This window comes from Leguminivora glycinivorella, chromosome Z (assembly GCF_023078275.1).
Source record: "Leguminivora glycinivorella isolate SPB_JAAS2020 chromosome Z, LegGlyc_1.1, whole genome shotgun sequence".
Lineage (NCBI taxonomy): Eukaryota > Metazoa > Arthropoda > Insecta > Lepidoptera > Tortricidae > Leguminivora > Leguminivora glycinivorella.
In genome coordinates, this window is record NC_062998.1 from 12,981,452 (window position 1) to 13,001,859 (window position 20,408).

At 38.3% G+C, this 20,408-nt stretch overlaps 1 protein-coding gene across 6 annotated transcripts in view; it reads right to left on the reverse strand.

Moving 5' to 3' along the window:
- The window catches only part of LOC125241288 (protein sickie), a 205,504-nt gene that overhangs the window by 90,391 nt on the left and 94,705 nt on the right, over positions 1-20,408 (reverse strand). For 4 of the 6 annotated variants that reach the window (XM_048149685.1, XM_048149684.1, XM_048149683.1 and 1 more), the window contains exons 4-6: positions 15,254-15,360; positions 8,495-8,594; positions 6,696-8,405 (exon numbers count right to left, since the gene is read on the reverse strand). In XM_048149685.1, the coding sequence (XP_048005642.1) occupies positions 6,696-8,405; positions 8,495-8,594; positions 15,254-15,360 (1,917 nt within the window). Of the gene's footprint in view, positions 1-3,812; positions 4,348-6,695; positions 8,406-8,494; positions 8,595-11,774; positions 11,793-15,253; positions 15,361-20,408 lie in introns of those variants that run through there. The other 2 variants (XM_048149686.1, XM_048149687.1) reach the window with 2 other exon arrangements.

Consider the following 20,408-nt stretch of genomic DNA (forward strand, 5'->3'; position numbering starts at 1 on the left):
TGTGGCCTAATCTTAGACTATTCGGAAAACCGAATGTCAATGGAATTTCCAATTTCTTCAGTCTCATGTGGCCTAATCTTAGACTATTCGGAAAACCGAATGTCAATGGAATTTCCAATTTCTTCAGTCTCATGTGGCCTAATCTTAGACTATTCGGAAAACCGAATGTCAATGGAATTTCCAATTTCTTCAGTCTCATGTGGCCTAATCTTAGACTATTCGGAAAACCGAATGTCAATGGAATTTCCAATTTCTTCAGACTCATGTGAAAGTCACTAGACACACATGGCCTAACGTCTGTCTTTCAGATAAAATCTGAAAGTCAATATTGGAATTCTTTGCAGGCTCACATGGTCTAACGTCTGTCTTTTCAAGAAAACTCTGAAAGTCAATATTGGAATTCTTTACCGGCTCACATGGTCTAACGTCTGTCTTTTCAGAAAAACTCTGAAAGTCAATATTGGAATTCTTTACCGGCTCACATGGTCTAACGTCTGTCTTTTCAGAAAAACTCTGAAAGTCAATATTGGAATTCTTTACCGGCTCACATGGTCTAACGTCTGTCTTTTCAGAAAAACTCTGAAAGTCAATATTGGAATTCTTTACCGGCTCACATGGTCTAACTTTTGTCTTTTCAGAAGAACTCTGAAAGTCAATACTGGAATGCTCGTAGTCTAACATGACCGATATAAGAATATCTTGTAAACACTGTAAAAGTGATATTGGAATGTCCTTTAAAGTGCTATCACTAACTACACTATCACTGTTCTCACACCTTTGGCATTATAATTATTTGTTGAGACAGCAAAATACAAACCACATCTTTGTTACAATCAGAATCAAATACCTGTAGTATTTGTACGTGGCCTCAAAGGTGTATTACAATTAAACCAGTGTTTCAGTGAGCTTTTCATATTCACACAAGACACAAATTCCAGTTATTTACTTCACTCAAGAACGACAAGTCAATAGTAAATTGACAATCAACATCAAAGTGTCATTTCGTTTCTTTTTTACGAATATTTGATATGGACACTTATATATAATAAAAATACTGCCATATATATATATATATATATATATATATATAGCAAACACACTGTAAAGTCAAAGACTCTTTATGATTTATAAATTCTTAAACATCTCAATTGATAATATGATAAATTTCAAACAAATCTATTGCAAAAAAAATACTTTCAAGTATCGAGCGCTCCAAAGTACCCATTCAACAAAAAACATGTTTTTTTTATTCTTAAGAGTCAAACAAGCGACATCATTGGATACCTTGTGTCAAAAGAAACTTTCGTAGCTGTTACAATGCTTGATTTTTGCCATCATTTTATGTAGCATTTATTTTAATGTGTACGGTTTTTTTTTATGAGCTGTTGCATTTGTTAATGCTCAAACGTAATAATATTTCATAGCATTACTTGTAATTAATTATTTGTGTTCTGAGTCAAGCAAATAAAACTAAAACAAATTAATACATATGTATGTAGTTATGCACTGTCTTCTAAAACTCACAATTGTTTAAAATTTTACTTTGAATAGATACAATATCTATTACCTATGCAGGTTATTAAAATAATAGCAAATATAACCATACGTACCAAACCTTACACTCACTGTGTAAGCCAATGCCATTGTTGGATTTGATGGTATGACTGTCATCATATAGAGGTGGTGTCAGCATGCTCAAGGTAGACAGAGAGCCACGTAGCACTAACATCTCGCCGTTACCACATACGTTACCAAGTACGTGTGTGCGCATATGTTGCACGTTGAGGGTTCCATAGTCGATAGTCTTATCTGGTCACAATGATGTTTCTTGCTCATGTATGTAACAATTATTTATGTTCTATATTACTCTGAAGAATTGCTCATCGAACTCGTACTGCGATAAGATCACATATTTTTGGACATTCTATGATATATGAGGCATAGTAGCAGATTAATCGTTTAGCGCTGCGTGTTGTAAGTACGTTTTCGGCGTTTAAGATTCCTTTATTATCGGTTTGATGGTCGTATTAAAAATTGGTCCCAATATAGCGCAGGCGTCAGGTAAAATAAGTCAACGTGGATTTTCATGTTGTGTTCATGTACAATGTACATCTTTGAGTAAGTATTTAGTATTCTCACTCAAGTTTATTCAAACTTACTCGTAATTTCCAGCGTTATCACTGTTATCAGTTTGCGAACTTCTTCGTCGACATAAGTCAGCTGCATCTTCAACTTGGTTAGACATTCTACCGCTTGTCTTGATCCAATTTTAACGGGTCTTTCATAAATGCCATTAAAATGATTGAACGACTTCAAAATTTCAAATGTGTAACTTCCGCGTACTTAGCTTTTCACCACAAAGGGATTAATGTTCCGTTGAATGGTTAAATTGTTCACAATCACATTAACATCACTTAAATGGTCCGAATCTCACAACACTATTTTCAAAAGTCTGTTAAATGTGTCTGGGCCCATAACCTATTAGATTTGGGGCAATTAATTAAAAGACACATTGCGATTTATAAGAGTTCAAATATATTATCGCAATATAGTAAGGCAAGGTGTGCTCCTATTAATAGCTACCAAGCGACTAAAGTACAAACGAAGTCCTTAAGATTAGGAACTATGGGCTGTTGTTTTTTATTCAATAGTTTACATGTATGAGAGAGAAAGTATAACAATATACTTGTTAGAGTAAGATAGATTTAGTTTTGTTAATTCCAACAGTTCTCATACATTTGAATGCGATTCGAAGCGTCGCCAATGAACGCAGCAGAAAACGAAGGAGTCTCGACTCTGCGAATTGGTTTGTTAAGTTGGTAGCAATGTATTTACTGAACTGTAACAGCTATATCGTGCTACTGCTACTAAATGTTTTCAGGGTATAGACTAGATAGATTTGTCCTGGCATCTTTTATGTAGGGTTTTAAAGTTCTATGCACGACCTTGTAACTCACGAATAACAGTACGGGAGTAGAAAAAAATAATAATCTAATCGGAAAGACAATTAACCTATAGCCACAGTATAATAAAGAGTACTATAGCAGAATGGAGTTTGAAGTTAAGCGACACAAGTATGACACTGTATCAAAGGTGATTAGGTACTTCTCACAAAAACGTCACTTTTGATACTGGCATAATATTAAATTCAATCAAACAGTAAAATCGTTGAAGAATCTGAAGTTTGAATCGAGCCGTTAGTCAAGATCTGAGGCGGTATAAAGAGAGGGTGGCGTGTTTTATAACCAGAAGTTCGTTCCTTCGTTCTAAGCTTTTAATACTGGCACGACTGCGAATTTATTATTTTTAATTTCTTATCGTCCTAACATAATTCACGTGATTCCAGTTGTATTTAATATGATTCCAGAATAAAATACTAGCATTAGATACCTAATATATCATAATATTTAATAATCAGTACAGAGTAGAGAATCAAGAAAACATCTTACGCTCGACGTTTTTTACAGCAGCTACATTCAAGTAGGTAAATAGAGCTGATCTATTTTATTATCATATTAATATTAACTAGGTATATGACATGACATATTATACCGAGTGTTGGCCACATGTCACAAAGCGCAATACATTGACATCGCTCGCGGCCAGATGTCCGCAAGGCCTTCGCCTCGTGGCAAATACTTTACTTCGAGTTCGAACAGTGGGATAAAAGTTCACACGCATTGCTCTGACATTCATGAATATCCAATAGATGTTCAACCATAGCCAATAGAATTCTGTTCGTCCACAAACGAGATGCTTTTAAGATTTTTACGAATGAATTTTATTTACCGAGTGTTAAAACATAGTCTTACCAAAATCATTGTTTCTTCAGCTGTACTCACGTTGAAACTGACTTAAGTCCTTTTTAAAATAGCACATATGTTCTAAAAACTATTAAGCACCGTAAGCTTACAACATCTACTGCGAAAAGCAAAGACACGTAGCAAGGCAACACTGATCCTTACACAAAGTTATGCAAAATTATTATCATGTGACGTATCAAAAACCGAGCAAATTATTGTTACATGTTACGTTTATTCACCCCCGGTTCAAACTAAGAAGGCACAACGCGTATGGTCCACTACATCGAATAAGATACACTTAGCAACTATCTACCACCAAAAGTCAAAGGATTATTTGTCGTAGTGTAAAATATTAGAGAATGTCTATCCTGCCCGGTGCCGGGCCTTTGTTAAGTACGGTCCAGAGCCCGGCGCCAGCTGTGATCAGGGTTCGGCGCGCGTACGTCTGGCGTTGGGCGATCGATGCGGCCAACAGATTTACATTTTCCGCGGAGGAAATCGGAAAAGTTTGTCACGTGCGTGTGTGAACGCGGGCGGCGAATACGGCGCGCCCGCTCGCCGAGAGAGCGCGGCGCCGAGTGCCGCCCGCCCTGCCGCCGCCGGGCCCGAGGCCCGCCGCGCGGGAGCCGAGCCGGCGACCCGCGCTGCTACGCCGCTGGCTGCTCCCGCTCTCGGCACGCTCTCAACCTCACCACACCACACGGCTCACGCTAACCCGAATCATAACTAATTGACATTTCCGATCAAGTTGAAATATCAAAATATCTGCAACCGGGATGGATGGAATTACCTATCTGACCATCAAGATACATGTGGTGTTATTCATCGAATTCATACGTTTATAAAAGTCACACAAACTACACAGCGTGAGCATCTAATTCATATTAAAATAGAAAGTATTGATCAAAAAAATTACAAAACGTGGGAAAAATGATAGCAATCCAAATATTAATGGAAAAGCGGAGGGAATAATCTGTCGTAGCGTCCAAAGAGCAATTTTATGCTGAGGATCATTAAGGTCCCGAATGGTGCGGTACTGTTGGGGGTGGTTAGTGTCGTGGCTGTCGTAAATAGAGGCGCGCGGGGCAGGGACGACGTGAGACGTAGGAGTATCGATTTTGGCTACCCCGCCCTCTCCCCAGTACTGCGACAGTGTGGGTGAGCAGTCCTCGCTCCGTGCAGCGGCCACGAACGCTGCGCGAGAATACCTCACCACAAATGCTTTGTTCGCTTCGATTACCTACTAACAAACTTTGCGAAATGAACCAGCGCTTGACTATCTCTTAACGTGTAGGATGTTACGTTACGAGTCACGGGTGCGTCCGGCCCACAGCGTAAGCCCCGTAATCTGCTTGCTTAGAGGTGTGCGTAATGCGGACCCTCTACAGATCGATGCTCACCCTCGTCTTATAAGATAATGCCAAGTATTTAATTGATATATACGTACTTATAGTACCTGCTTATACATGATCATATTTATTGACAAGAAAATAGTTTATTCAAAGGGTCGATTCCAATAAGAAATGTTTTCGTAATCATTATAATAGACTTTGTACCTTGTACCTATAGTACCTATTTGGTTCTTTGAATTCGTCTTGTACAGGCTCTTTAACATCCTTTTTATAATATAAATCTAGAAACAAAATATTGAAATCCACTAGTTGAACTGAGAGCAGGTCGATACTACACATATTACATTATGTAACGTTTGATAGTGACGAAAGGCGGGCCGACCACTTGTGGAGCGAGACGCTTACCCGACGCTATTGGAAAATGGATTTGCTCACATTCACGTTACATGAATCAGACTCGGCAGGCTTTCGCGTAGCCAAATAATTCGCGATGTGCATCTGTTAGAGAGTCGAAGAACAATTGCAATTGCAAGCAATTCGGATTATGCGACGTTCTTGCCAATGTCACTTTTTCCTATTCGCAATTCTGGACAATCTGAATCTGTGGTCGAATTCAGATTGCGTATAATTGCGAATAGGAAGAAACTATACTGTACACAAATAATGACAGTGCACAATAGCGCATGAGGCGAAATACCTATTGTGTGGAATTCGAATTGCGTAGAATCGCGAAGAGGAAGAAACTATACTGTATACAAATAATGACTGTGCACAATAACGAATGAGGTGAAATACCTATTGCGTCGAATTCGGATTGCGTAGAATTGCGAATAGGAAGAAACTATTCTGTACACAAATAATGGCTGTGCACAGACGCGAATGAGGCAAAATACCTATTGTGTGGAACTTAGATTGTGCAGAATTGCGAACAGGAAGAATCGCTTCTGTACAGAAATAATGGCTGTGCACAGAAGCGAATGAGGCGAAATACCTATTGTGTGCAATTCAGAATGTGCAGAATTGCGAACAGGAAGAATCGCCACTGTTCACAAGTAATTACTGTCCACAATAGCGAATGAGGTGAAATACTAATTGGGTAGAATTCAGATTGTCCAGAATTGCAAATAGGAAAAAGTGACATTGGCAAGAACGTCGCATAATCCAGCAATTCACCGGGAAATCGAAAATTCAATTTGGCATATGGATTAATTGCATCTTCGGGTTACGACCGTGGCTAATACTAAATGCAATAAAGTTGAAGTCAGTCGAGCTGACGTCTCCGTAAGCCGGTACCCTAATAAACGCAATCCCGCTGAGACAATGAATTGTACGTCGTGAAAGCTTTGTGTCAATTTTATCACGGCGGAGTTACGATTACAGACTCGCCACATAAGAGCGAAAGCATTGTACATTTTAAAGACCTTCAAATCAAGAGTGAACAGGCATCTTCTGGGCGAGCTCACTCCATCGTAGGCCACGTCTTTGCCTTTGGCTAGTCTGTGGTCAAGAGTAAGCCCATTTATAATAAAAAAAAACTTACCTTTCATCTAGTTGCTGGAGTTGCGACGGCTGCTGGTAGTTGACACGTCGTCCGTAGAGTGACGCCCCTCCTTCAGACATGTATCCGTCCATTATATCGTTATTTCTTCCTCGATCCATGTCGTTAATGTTTATTCTTCTCAAACAGTCACCGTCAGATAAATATCCCGATGCAACTTCCATATCACAATAATCAGGGTTCGAAAAACCGGGGCCGTAATTAATTCGATCGCGCATTGCTATATTTTCTCTACCAAAGTTAGCTTTGACAGTGTTGGCGTGATGCGGATACGTCGGTGTGTTCTTCTGTGATAGACCAGATGTTCGCATAGGAAGGGTGAGGTGGCTATTGTAGCCTCTTAGCAGTGGTCTCATAGGCATTACGTTCATCAACGGATTGTCATCTTCGCCAAGTGAATTGTCACGACAGTGAGACGGCGTGCTAGACCTGCTTCCACCCTCTAGCTTTTTATTTATGTCTGACAAAGTATTGTGATCAAATGCTGGTTTTAATCCAGAGTTTTCTAGTAATCGTCTCTGTGCTGCCTGTTTTTCAGATATTTCTGCCTCATTTATAACATCATTGATGTACGTTGCATTCATATCAATTCTCTTGCTACCAGAATGACCATTCGATGTTGTTTTCGACATTTCAGAGCCGGATTCACTGGAAGGTCTGTATATAACACTACCGTCACTAGAGTTTGAATGCTGTCCGGTAGTACTATGTGTAGAATTTGAATGCAAACTTTCAGACATTTGAGAAGTGACATTTTGTGTGGCATTATTAATCACAGGCATCGGAGATACAGCAAGTGTTTGTTTTTGTGAAACATCTTTGCTTAAATTAGATTGTTCTCTACTAAATGGAAGTGCACTTACATTGTTTGTAGAATTTAAACTAGAATTGCTCTGTATTGGACTTAATTGACTATTTGTACCTTTATGTATAATATGTCGTTCGTCCTTTGATATTTTAAATGTCCCCTTTACAGCAGCAGTGGGCTTGGGAATACCAGTGTGATTTTGTAACGATACATTTTGCCCGGTGTTTACACTATCAGTGTTATTTTCAGTTTTCTGTTCGCTTAGTTTTATTTGACTTCCTGACAATTTGACCATTTTTCCTTTTGAATTCCTTGGGTGATCATCAATCTGATTCAATTTAGTATTACTTATCGATTTAGGTGCAGCTAGCTTCGATTCTTTGTCTCTTGCAGTAAGTTTCGGGCTGTTTCGTGATTTATCATTATTACTTGATTTAACATTCAATTTATTTAAATTTGTGGACGAATCCTTCAAGTTTTTAGAGCTTATTAATTTAGACTTTACAGTTTTACCAGATTTATCTTTTGATAAAGTATCACTTTGTTGCCTTATACTTTTAGGTCCTAACAAATTCGACGTTTTGATATGTGCGTTGGTAGTATTTGATGATTCGTTTAAACTTAAGCTAGAGTCTGATCGTTCACTTTTGGCAGAAGAGAAACCGCTGGAAGAACTTGTTCGCTTGGACACCGCCGTGCTTTTACTATGTTGTTTCTCATTACTAGGCTTATCTTTATTAAAAAGTTTCAATTTGTCCAGCATGGACTGCTTCGTTGGCGTCCCATTCTGATTGGTCGCTTTTTGGGAATGCGATTGAGGTTGCGTGAATGGACTAGCCGGGATCTTGCTGCCGGGGGCCAAAAGCGAGGAATTTGGTCGTGATCTGTAAACAAGTAACATATATTGGAAGGGTAGGAAAATTACATTTTCTCTAAAATACTTGTAATCTACTGCAGATAATTTATAACTTACCCAGACGACGACGCAGGTGCTCGTGGTATGAAGCTGACAGCTCCCTGTCCCAGAGGGCTAGTAGAGCGACTGGAGCTCGCCGACAGAGCACTTTTTCCACCTGAAGAAATACACCAGTTTATAGTTTATTGTTAAACACAGTCGCAAGCTCATGGGTCGCCCGTATCAAACTTATTATACCAAACATTCGATATTAAAATAGCTTTCAGCGCAAGTTTATCAGACGGGCCGTGTAAATATTTTAGGTAAACAGTCGCGAGATAAGTCGAGAGATTTCGTTTATCATAATAATACGGGTGGTCTGCGCTGCGCCCGCGACGCACTGAACTGTTTGGCTAAAATGTTTTGTCGTCACTCACAACTTTGTCTACTTGACGAAGAGCTATGTTACCCCTGTGTGTGTTGATATAAAAAGGGGAACCTTAAACATACTGGGGCTCTTCCTACTTTGGTTTTCGACAATCGATCGTGGCATACAAAATAATAATTTCGTGACGTCATTTAGTACTTGACAATGATATGCGTGCGCGTGTACCAACCCTAAAGTAGGGACATTATAATGAGCCAATGGCGGCCATAAACATGGTGTGTTATGAGTTTCTAGTGTTGCTAAGTATGTCACCGCGTAGCGTGACCACGACTTTTAACTACAAATTTGAATACAAAAGCTCGGAAAAATCTTTGATATGCACTTACACGAATATTTTGATTTGTTTATTTTTCATTGACTCGTTTCTTAACTGTTTCTACAAATAAATATGTGAAATATACATACTAGAATGGTTTTAAAATATAAAAGGTCAATTGTTTTTTTATAGGTACTTAAGATTTTTTTTTTTAGGATGAAATAAAAAGGACCGTTCAAACTTTGCATAGTGACTTTTTTGGACAACATTTATTTTTTCTTTGAACAACTTTCAATTCATATGGGACCAATGCTGATATCGCGAAATAAAATTTGACTGTTCTATAGAAATAAGCGGCATCATGACGGTCGAAATGTATGGAGCGAATTTTTTTTTGAGATTTCAGCATTGGTTACCTTCTCTCCCCTACATTCTACAAACGAGTTAAGACTAACTTTAAAATGACCATCTTCATTCGAACCGATCCGTAATCATCGCCGCGAGGTGTCGGTGTCACGCGAGCACACAGGTGATTGTCAAGTAATAGCGTTATTGTGTGCCATGTCACTCCTAGACCAATAGACGGGAAGGCGGGACAATAAAGCGGTTGACAGAGTCGCATGCGATGCGACAAGTGTAACCAACTCCCGTGCTTGACTCATACATATTTAGTGCTGCACTGAAGTGATGTCGTAACTTACGAAAGTTGTCTACTATCAATATAAATTAGACAAATAAATAAATAAATAAAAATTATAGGACAGTTTCGTTTTCTTTTAACCCCTTATTTGCCAAGAGTGGCCCTGAAGCTTTAGTAGTTTCATGTGCTCTGCCTACCCCTCATGCGCGGATCCAGGGGGGGTCATGGGAGTCATGACCCCCCCCTGGAGCCCAGGTTGGCCATACAAATAGACCATGTGACCCCCCCTCTGGGGCCTGAGCCTTTACCACGTGACCCCCCCTGGGCACGAAGCTGGATCCGCGCTCGCTACCCCTTTATGGGATACAGGCGTGATTGTATGTATGTATGTATGTGTATAGGACATTCTTACACAGATCGACTGAATCCCACAGTAAGCTCAAGAAGGCTTGTGTTGCAGGTACTCAGACAACTATATATATAATAAACAAATACTTATATACATAGAAAACATCCATGACTCAGGAACAAATATCTGTGCACATCACACAAATAAATGCCCTTACTGGGATTCGAACCCGGGACCGCGGCGTAGCAGGCAGGGTCACTGCGCGCTAGGGCAGACCGGTCGTCAAAGAAGCCAGCCGTAAATGCCAGGCGTAATGAAAATAATGCAGAAAATAACAAAGCCACTATTGCTCGTTCCTGCTAACACTGATTTAATAATGACCAACCGTTCTTCAGTCGACTCGATCCTTCATCATCACCGATGGTGTCGCGCAAGTACAGTCGCCATCAGATATATCGGAGCGCCCAGGTGATTTGTCTGAACACGCCTTATATGGCGTTAGGCGTGTTCAGATATTGTGTGCGATATATGTCACTACCACAGGTGATTTGTCGAGTTATAATACTATTGTGTGCTATGTCACTCCTAGGACAATAAACGGGACGGCGCGACAACGCTGTTGACAGAGTCGCATGCGACAAATGTAATAACCAACTCCCGTGCTTGACTCATATTTAGTTACCGCACTGTAAGTGACAGCTCGCCAAAATATTTATCGTAACTTGACTAACTTGTATGTATGTCTACTATCTATGTAAATTAAGCAAGCCAATCCTAATGATAATAATACAGAAAATAATAAATTCATTCGCAATAACAGAGCAACTACTGCTCCCTACTCCCCTACGTAATTTAACACTGATTTAAAAATGACCAACCGTTCTTCAGTGGAGGCGATCCGTCATCATCACTGAAGGTGTCACGCGAGCACACACAGGTGATTTGTCGAGTAATAGCGCTATTGTGTGCAATGTCACTCCTAAGACAAGAACCGGGAAGGCGGCTGACCGAGGTGCATACAAGTATTATAAGTGTAATCAACTCCCGTATAAGTCCGTTTTCACATTATCCGATCCGATATCGGATGTCGGAAGAATTTCAAAGGAAAAAATCCAAGATGCCGCCTGTAATGTATGGGATGTCTGTTCTACATCCGATATCGGATCGGATAATGTGAAAACGCACTTAGGCTCATTATTCAGTGATTCAGTGCTGCACTGGAGCGATAGCTCGCCAAAATATCGTAACATGGAGCTAGGAAAATTGTGAATTATCTTACAATTAGGAAAGCCGGAAGTAATAAAAATCTATTTTGTGAACCTAAGTATATATTTTTCTATTCACATCACAAAATAACCCAACCTAAGTTTGAAAAGAAATAAAATCTGAGTCTCTAGAGACCATTTACTTTCTCTCAGAATTTATGACTGGCTGTTAATAATCATAAATTTATTTGTATAAGTACTTACCAAATATGATACTAAACAAATGGAAGAGAATTGCTAATAATCTTCACATCTACATTTTATTATAAGAACTTTTACGCCCGAATTTCAAAGTTGTGAAATTTGCCTGAATCAGAAGACATTATCAGTACCTTTTACCTATATATCGACCTACTTAAATTACAATAAATGGTTACTAACAATTTCGACAGATACTTACAACAACACTACTTGTATTGTATACAATTAACAGAACAGATTAACAAAACTTTCAACCCCAACTTTCATACCACGAGTATGCGATTAGCGGTCATAAAATACTCCTACGGGAGTAAAAGGTGCGCGCGCGTCGAGTAATGCACATCAACTGGCGAGTGGCGCGCAACAAGCATGATTCCAAACTGTCTATGGCTTTAGCCACTCGAATCCAGCCGCTAACCACCCTACTCACGGTCTCCGTCTTCTGATAAAGGAGCATCATGCTTCCAAACTATAATTAAGAGACTAGCCACTCGACTTCAGCCGCTAGCCACCGAACTTAAGGCCCTCGTCGCCTGATAAAGGATGCACCACACACCCGTCTGATAAAGCTCCGCTCAATTGACTGCTAAGACAATTAACACATGACTCTACACAATGTGCAGCTTGTTACGTTGTAATTTATTGCCGGAATATTAGGTCTGCCTTATCAAAACTGTAAGTCGATTACATAGTTGGATTCTGATAAATAATTTACTGAGTAGAACCAAAGAGGATCGAGTTTTATGGAGAGTTACTGTCAAAGTAAAATGTGTAATCACATTGCATAGACTCACAAGCTTAAAACTTTTGAACCTCAGTTTTGACAATTTGGCCCATATTGTTAGCTTGATATGTGTTAAAATGTCAAATATTAATATTAGCGCCATCTAGCCGAGCGTTCCCCAAAGGCGTAACGCCATCTAGGCCACCGTACCTTTTTCTCTATGGCTTTGAGGTACGTTTTTTTCTTAGAACTTATCCGTCTATACGGAGTTACATATATGTCTCTGGTAGAACGGAGCGTCTATGTTTCGGGTTGAGTAAAAATGCTGTCACATGCCTGGCAATTCTTTACAATTATTCTTAAAAGCAAGGTATTTAATTAAATATCTTTTCCCCTCTCTAGCTCGGAAACACGTGTTTTGTCCTTTAATACCAGCGGGTAAAAACGCATTTTATCCACTAATTTCTTGAATAAAGTCAAATTAACTGCTTTAAAATTGATAAAAGTAGGTGAATCTAGTAATAAAGATGATTTACCACCTGTGGAACTACTGGAAGCAGTGATAAACGCATTTTTTGCGTTGTAGTTTCCTCGCTATAGTGAGGGGAAAAGTTTTGTGTTACACTGGTGCAAATGTATTTTACGTGTGTTAAAAAACTCAAGTTCAGGATACTATTCTCGAAACTCGCTTCGCTCGTGGTTCAACTATAGAATCCTTTCACTTGCTCGTTTTTTCAATTCCACACTACTTTGCCCCCCTTGTATAACAAATAACTATTGATTTACTATCAATTCAGTTTTTTTAGACACGTAAGATCCAAGTCAGCAAGCCACTACTATCACTACATTATTTAGACACTAGCTTATTAAATACGCAGATTGAAGAAATAAACTGTCCACTATTTTCATTTTCTCTTACAATGTCTAAATACTCTTACTTACTGTACGATTGATTACATCGCTTTAGCTAAAGCGTTCCTAAAATAGCTTACTAGCACCGAGTAAATACTTAACTTGTACGTAACGCACAGCCAAGTTCCCGTGTTAAGTATTCCAACTCTGCCAGCTTGATAAGTAGGTAAGTACTTAGTTTGTAAGGTATTAGACACTGTCGGCGCGATTGGAACTTTAAGTGAATGTTCAGACACTTCAAGTATTATCTCTAGAGGTAGATACGATAATGTCATGTCAACCATGAGTCTCATGGCATCTTTTCAAACAATATCGTATAAGTATAGAGCTAATACTTGACGTAGGTATCTTAATCTCGTGCGGCGACTGGTTAAGAATTTGACCACCTCCTTTTTTTTTTATTGAGGTCCCGATATTTCCCGGTCAATATAAGTCTAATAAAACTAACCGTGAAACATTTAAAACTAACTACTTTTTCTGCCATTTCACAATTTCGTTAACTTTCAACTGCGCTCACTGGAACTTAGCAGTTTCATGTGCTTTGCCAACCCCTTTTTAACCCCGACGAAAAAACGACGGTGTGTTATAAGTTTGACGTGTATGTCTGTCTGTCTGTCTGTGTGTGTGTCTGTTTGTGCATCGTAGCTCCCGAACGGATGAACCGATTTAGTTTTTTTTTTTTGTTTCAAAGCTGAGTTAGTCGGGAGTGTTCTTAGCCACGTTTCATGAAAATCGGCCCACTATGTCGCGGTCGGGGGTTTTTTTTAATGTTTATTTTGTAGTTAAATAGGTTATTGGAATACAAGCGTGAGTTTATGCATAGTATCTTAACTTTATCTCGTCCGAATCGCGGCATATTAAATTTTCGTTGACAGAAGGCTACAGTAATAAGTTCAGTTAGTTTGATTCAGACCATTCAAGGCGGTCTAATCCGACTCGCAATACTCGAGATTAGATTAATTTAGAATTGAATGCAATCCGCTTCCATTCATGTCGCATCTTCTATAGTTCAATATTACTTGATAGCGTTCTTAAATCAGGATATCCAGTTATTATGCAATAATGTATTTCATTTGTTTATCAGATTTGAAAATAGATTCTTAGTTTGTAATTTATATTTTTGTACATCAGTTAACATTCTCGTTTTTTTTTATTTACAATACATTTCTACAAAGAACCGCCCATCACTGCCTTTTATACTTAAATATTACATATAAGTATTAAGAAGGTATTTTATCAAATAAATATCACAACACCCCTTTGTTACCATAAAGACAAATATTTTCACGTTTTTTAAGTAGAATTTAGCGAATCTAATAAATCCATCACATGCGACTGCGCCAGTTAGCTTTGCTCAGACCATTTTTTGCTGCGTAGCAGGATGCCCTTAGATTTTAAGATAAAATTTATTTATCGCCAAAACTATGTCATATGTATAAAAATGATTTAGGTTAAAGTAGATTAGGTATATTATAGTACTTATTTGTTTTACAAGGGGGATTTTTTTTAACCACTCGTGCTAATATGGAACCCCGAAAATATCCAAAATTGAACTACAATCAAATAAAGTAATTCAGAAAGTGGAGTCTTGAGCATAACGTGGGTTTCAAGGTACTGTCAGCTGCAAAAGTGTTTGGCGAATTTATCAATGAATTCATTCATAATTTCTCCATACACTTTTGCTGCTGATAGTACAAAGGCCCAACTATTTTTACGCTTGAATAAAATGCAAAACGTTTCACTAGGTACGTGAAATCGAAGAAAACATTAAATGCAAAATATCAAAATCAAATAAAATCATATCGAAATGAACATATTTATAACAAAATCTTGATTTAAAACTCACTTTTATCAGGTGACTTTAAAAAACAAAAAATTTGCATCTGAATACTTTGCCCCACTTTGTAGTTAGGTATAACTCGAGAATTCCTCATCAATTTTTGAACAATGAAGAGCTTTTTGCCGGTAGTTTTGGAGGAAAATCCATCACGTGTCTTCCTAGACGAAATGAAAAGCTATTGTTTTACAAAGTATGGTGTTACCTGTATGGACGGGCGTGGCAGGTAACGGCCGCTTATCGGGCGGGGCTCTCCGCACCGCCGCCGCCGACGCTGGCAGCGGGATCGACGTCTGCAGCACCGACACTTGTCTGTAACAAGCAGGTTTTGTGTTGAAAATACATACGGTTAATACAAAGATCCCATCTGAAATAGGTGAGTATTTAAGTTTAAATCCAAAGCTGCAAACTTCTGAATAGTCAATTTTAATTTTTTCGCTCTCAGATATTAGATGGGTTCTAAATCTTGGGTTATTACACAAAGTACTATTAATTAATTTACAATTCACTTTAAGTAATTATTAATTATTTATTTCAAAACAAGTAAACACTGTCACAACTGTACAATTAAAAGTAGTATGTATAAGTTCTGCTACTTCCCACTAGATGGCGTTTACCCACGCGCATACGCACCCTAGATAGTAATTTGTGTATACGGCAAACTCTATAGTATTGTCAAATAAATTCACATAACGTAACTGAACTAAATAAGTGTGTTATATTTACTAATAGCTTTAGGTAAAGGCAATATATTTTTTTCTAAATTCTTTTGTAAACATACAATATATGACGACGGTTTGGCCTAGTCGGTAGTGACCCTCCCTGCTACGCCGCAGTCCCGGATTCGAATCTCGGTAAGGGCATTTATTTGTGTGATGAGCACAGATATTTGTTCCTGTGTCATGGATGTTTTCTATGTATATAAGTATTTGTATATTATATATATCGTTGTCTGAGTACCCATAACACAAGCCTTCTTGAGCTTACCGTGGGACTCAGTCAATCTGTGTAAGAATGTCCTTTAATCCATACTAATATTATAAATGGGAAAGTGTATGTGTCTGTTTGTTTGTCTGTCTTTCACGGCAAAACGGAGCGACGAATTGACGTGATTTTTTAAGTGGAGATAGTTGAAGGGATGGAGAGTGACATAGGCTATTTTTTGTCTCTTCCTAACGCGAGCGAAGCCGCGGGCAAAAGCTAGTATTTGTTTATTTCATTATTTCCCGTATTATGTTGTTATATAACTTAGTTAAGGTACTAAATAATTATGTTTTTTAAGATTATGAAACATACAGTAAACCCACGTGGATTTGAAGTCTAGTATTTGACTTTTCAATCTTTATTATCTTAAGGATCAGGCAGGTCCAGTTGCTAGGCGCAAAACTCCTCTCCTATTTCAGATTAAATCACTTAAGAGTTTCTCCGGCACGTCTGCCACTTATTGCCGACTTATTGGCAAGTTTAAATGTAGGTACAGAATTAGTCAAGAGCTTAGAGCTTATTTACAGAAATACGTACTACAATAACCAATAATGTACCTATATTATTCCAAGTTATAGAAGCTGTAATGATGTGACTTGTGAGATAATATTGTAATAACGTTATACATATTTACGAACAAAGCCCTTAGAATATGGCTACATTGTAAAAAAAAATATACTAAATGTCAGTACTTAGGTAATGAGGCAACAGTGTAGTCAGTATTACCGTTTGCTCATCTCAAAATATGAGGGCGGCCTAACAACAAAAATGTACTTATACACAAATAGTATCTGTTGGTTGCACCAAACCGTCTGTCACCGTTAAAGCTAGCTTTCGTTAAATTTTATTGCATGGGAAGTTCCATATTATGTGTCTACTGCGTGACGATGATGTGTCTGTCAAATGTGGTTGATGTGGCTGGTGCCTGATTTTTTTATAATAAGTAGTAAGTACTTGAATTGGCTGTATGCTCATGAAAAGGTAGCGGTTAATCACTACATAAGGGTTGACTGGTAGAGAATACATAATAACATTAAGGTCGCCTTTTGTAAATTAAGTTTGTGCAATCAAGTATATGATTAGATACTTACGAGCCAATGTCTACATTATGGTAAGCGACAACGTTGTACAGTCAACTAATTGGAACCCAAAGCCACTGTAGAACTATGTCATAGTGACTTTATAAATCAGATTGTAAGAAATCTCTTACTGCTTGTCATTTTGACATGGTTGTAGAGTGGCCTAGGGTTCCAATTGGTTGACTGTATCATATATCTGAAAACGTCACAAATACTCCATAGCCACTCGGGCGCTACAATGTCCTGCGCGCAGCCAATATATTTCATAACATTCAGTGGTGTCACTATAAATAATAAACCTACTTTAATGGTAGGTACCTACCTACCTACTCGGCGCTATCGATTTTCCAAAGCGCGTTATAATATAGGTAGTGTTACAAATTACATGATCTGGGTTACATTACACTACTACTATAACGATAGCAACACTTTAATATTCGAATGAACATGAATATCATATCGATTAATATTTAAGATGCCGTGAGTTGAAACAGAGTTTTTGGATAATTGTACCGTCTTTGAAAACATGTTAGGACCACTGTCAAAGTTGCTACAATCCATCTTGAAGGTTTCAGGTCTAAAGAGCTTCATTCATCAAAGAAATTTAACATTTCGTATAGGTAATGAGAAACTGGCATAGGTACCTTCATACCTCCATATATGTGAATGTGCACAGGAAAACGTCACACTTTGTCGATTGCTATAAAGCCGCTTTGTCAGTTTATTCATATAAAGAACAAGTAAACATCGTCGCCTTAATGTTAACCGCCAAAGTGGGACGTTTTACTAAACACACTCACATATGTTTATTTACAAGGAAATAGAATAATTTTAACCTAGAATTTCTGAGGCCAAAAGCCAGACAAAAGGAAAAAATCTTAATTCTTGTCCAGCTTAGCGCCAAACAAAAACATATGCATCATGATCACGTTTCCTCTGGAAAAACCTGGTGTGTACAAAGTTGAGTGCAGTTGTGGCAGTTCTTACATAGGGCAGACCAAGCGCACTATTGCCTGCAGAATTAAAGAACACATTGCTGCAGTCAAAAAGAACGATACTCGCAAGTCTGCTATTGCTCAACATCTCATTGAGTCGGGTGCAAATCATTGGATCGAGTTGCATAGTCCTAAGGTAATTTCGACGGAACGCCACTACATACCGAGATCGGTAAGAGAAGCCATTGAGATTCACAAGTATAAAAATTTCAATCGTGAGGATGGCTTCAAACTATCTATTTAATGTATGGAATCCAGTGATTTGTTTGTGTAAAAAACCGGTGAAGTCAGAATTGAACAAACGTAGTGACACTGTGAGTGTAGTGTGTTTGGACAGACCATCGAGTGTTAATGCGACCAGTGGTAACGCTGAAAGTGAACGCAGCCGACGCGCGCGAAGGAGGGTAGATCGCGCGCTGTCTATGCAACTTTAACATCCACCCGCCTTCGTCAGTTTTCCGTGATCATGATGCATGCAACTGCGTCGAAATATCGGGAGCTCGACAAAAATCAAAAAGGTAATCACGGTCTATATCCCGGTCAATATAAGTCTAACAAAAACATAGTATTTTTTACCTCACTCGACGAGCTTTTTTACTAACCAATAAGATCGGGCAAAACAATCTCTAACGTTAAAACGTTTCCAAGTATTGAGCAGGTAAAAGTGTCATATTTTTCGATAACATCAGATTTTATATACCTACGGTTGTTCAGGATTTCCTATTAATAAATAAGCAAGTCAATAAGCCCGCGCCCTCACAGGCCAGTGCGCTCGCTCGCGCGAACGCGTGCCTTCACGTATAGGTAAATCCACAGTCTACAGAGCCCCTATTATAGACGGCTGAGGTCTGCTGAAATCACGATCAATACAGGTAATATTTATTTTTAGTTTGATTAAATTTATTTCAATTCATCCCATAGTCTATTCAATTGTGATGAAAGTTGTATTGGTTGTTTTAGTTAAAGTTGTACCTGACTTGATGAGTCTAGAGCAAAAGTATTTCCCAATGTTAAAACGTGTCTAAATATCAGCGGGCCCATTTTTGAGTCTCACGCGTTCGAATTCAGAAAATTGTCACTGAAAATAAGCAGGTCACCGTTTTCAACCGGTATTTTAGTGACAAAATCCCGTATGCGAGATTCAAAAATCGCCCTCCAGGCTGGTAAACGGGTACGCGGATACAATAATTCTTAATTACATACACCGTGTCCAATAAGTCCGAATACTCACATTTTACCTCAGTTCTAAAGATATAGGGATCACAGGCCATCAAATTCTTATTTAAACTAAAGAGTATATTCCTCTTAATAAAATACAAGCACAAAGTACATGAAATTTCCGAAGTGTCTAAGAAAAACAAAGAGGTAAAGTGCCAACAAAATACTTGCTCGGCACGCAGGTGACGAGTTATTTTTTATAAGGAGAATCTGTATGTGATAAAACAGACGCCACGTGTCCAAAATAAACTATTATGGGTACCGAGGATAGATAACGTTCCGGGCAACTAGAAAAATGTGCCTAGGTTCCAGAGCTCACCATCGGCCCAGGTGTGGGATGCAGTACGTAAGCGAGGTAAACTACCTTCAGTACTTACAGATAAAAGCGTTAAAATCAACGTTTTTTTCTTTAAAACCAAGGTTTTGGAGAAAAAAATGCCTTAAAGTTAAAAAGGATGCTTGGGAATGAGTATCATGTGTCCCAACAAGACGCACCTCCAGCACATTCGGCAAATGGTATTCTAGCGTAGTTTCAGACTAATTTGGCAGTTTTTTATCCGAAACATGAGTGGCCACCCAGGCCTCCAGGTTTAGGCGTATTAGACTATTTTGTATGGTCATACATGCTTTGAAGACTAAATTTTTATAAAATCATAAACCTTGATCATTTCAAAAAGGTTATCGAGAGTATTTGGGATGAAATGTGAAGAAAACGGTGCGTGCCGCGTGTGATCCGTTTGAGAAGCGTTTGAGGCTGGTAAACAAGTTAATGCTGGAGTTATTCTAAAACATTTGTTGTGAATGTAGTAAATAAGAGTGCCATTCATAAAATATAATAATAATGTAGTAACTATTTGTTCATTTTGTTTTATTGGCTATTTGTGCTGTATTCAAACTTATTGGACACGGTGTAAGTATATATCAAATCTTTGCGATAGAAACTGTACTTATAGGTATTATTTAAATAGAATTATCTTAACAGAACCTTTTATATAACAAAATAACACGTCGGTATAACCTGTTCATTAGATTTAATTTCCTTATAAGTATATTTAAGTACTTATTTATACACGTACCATAGCTT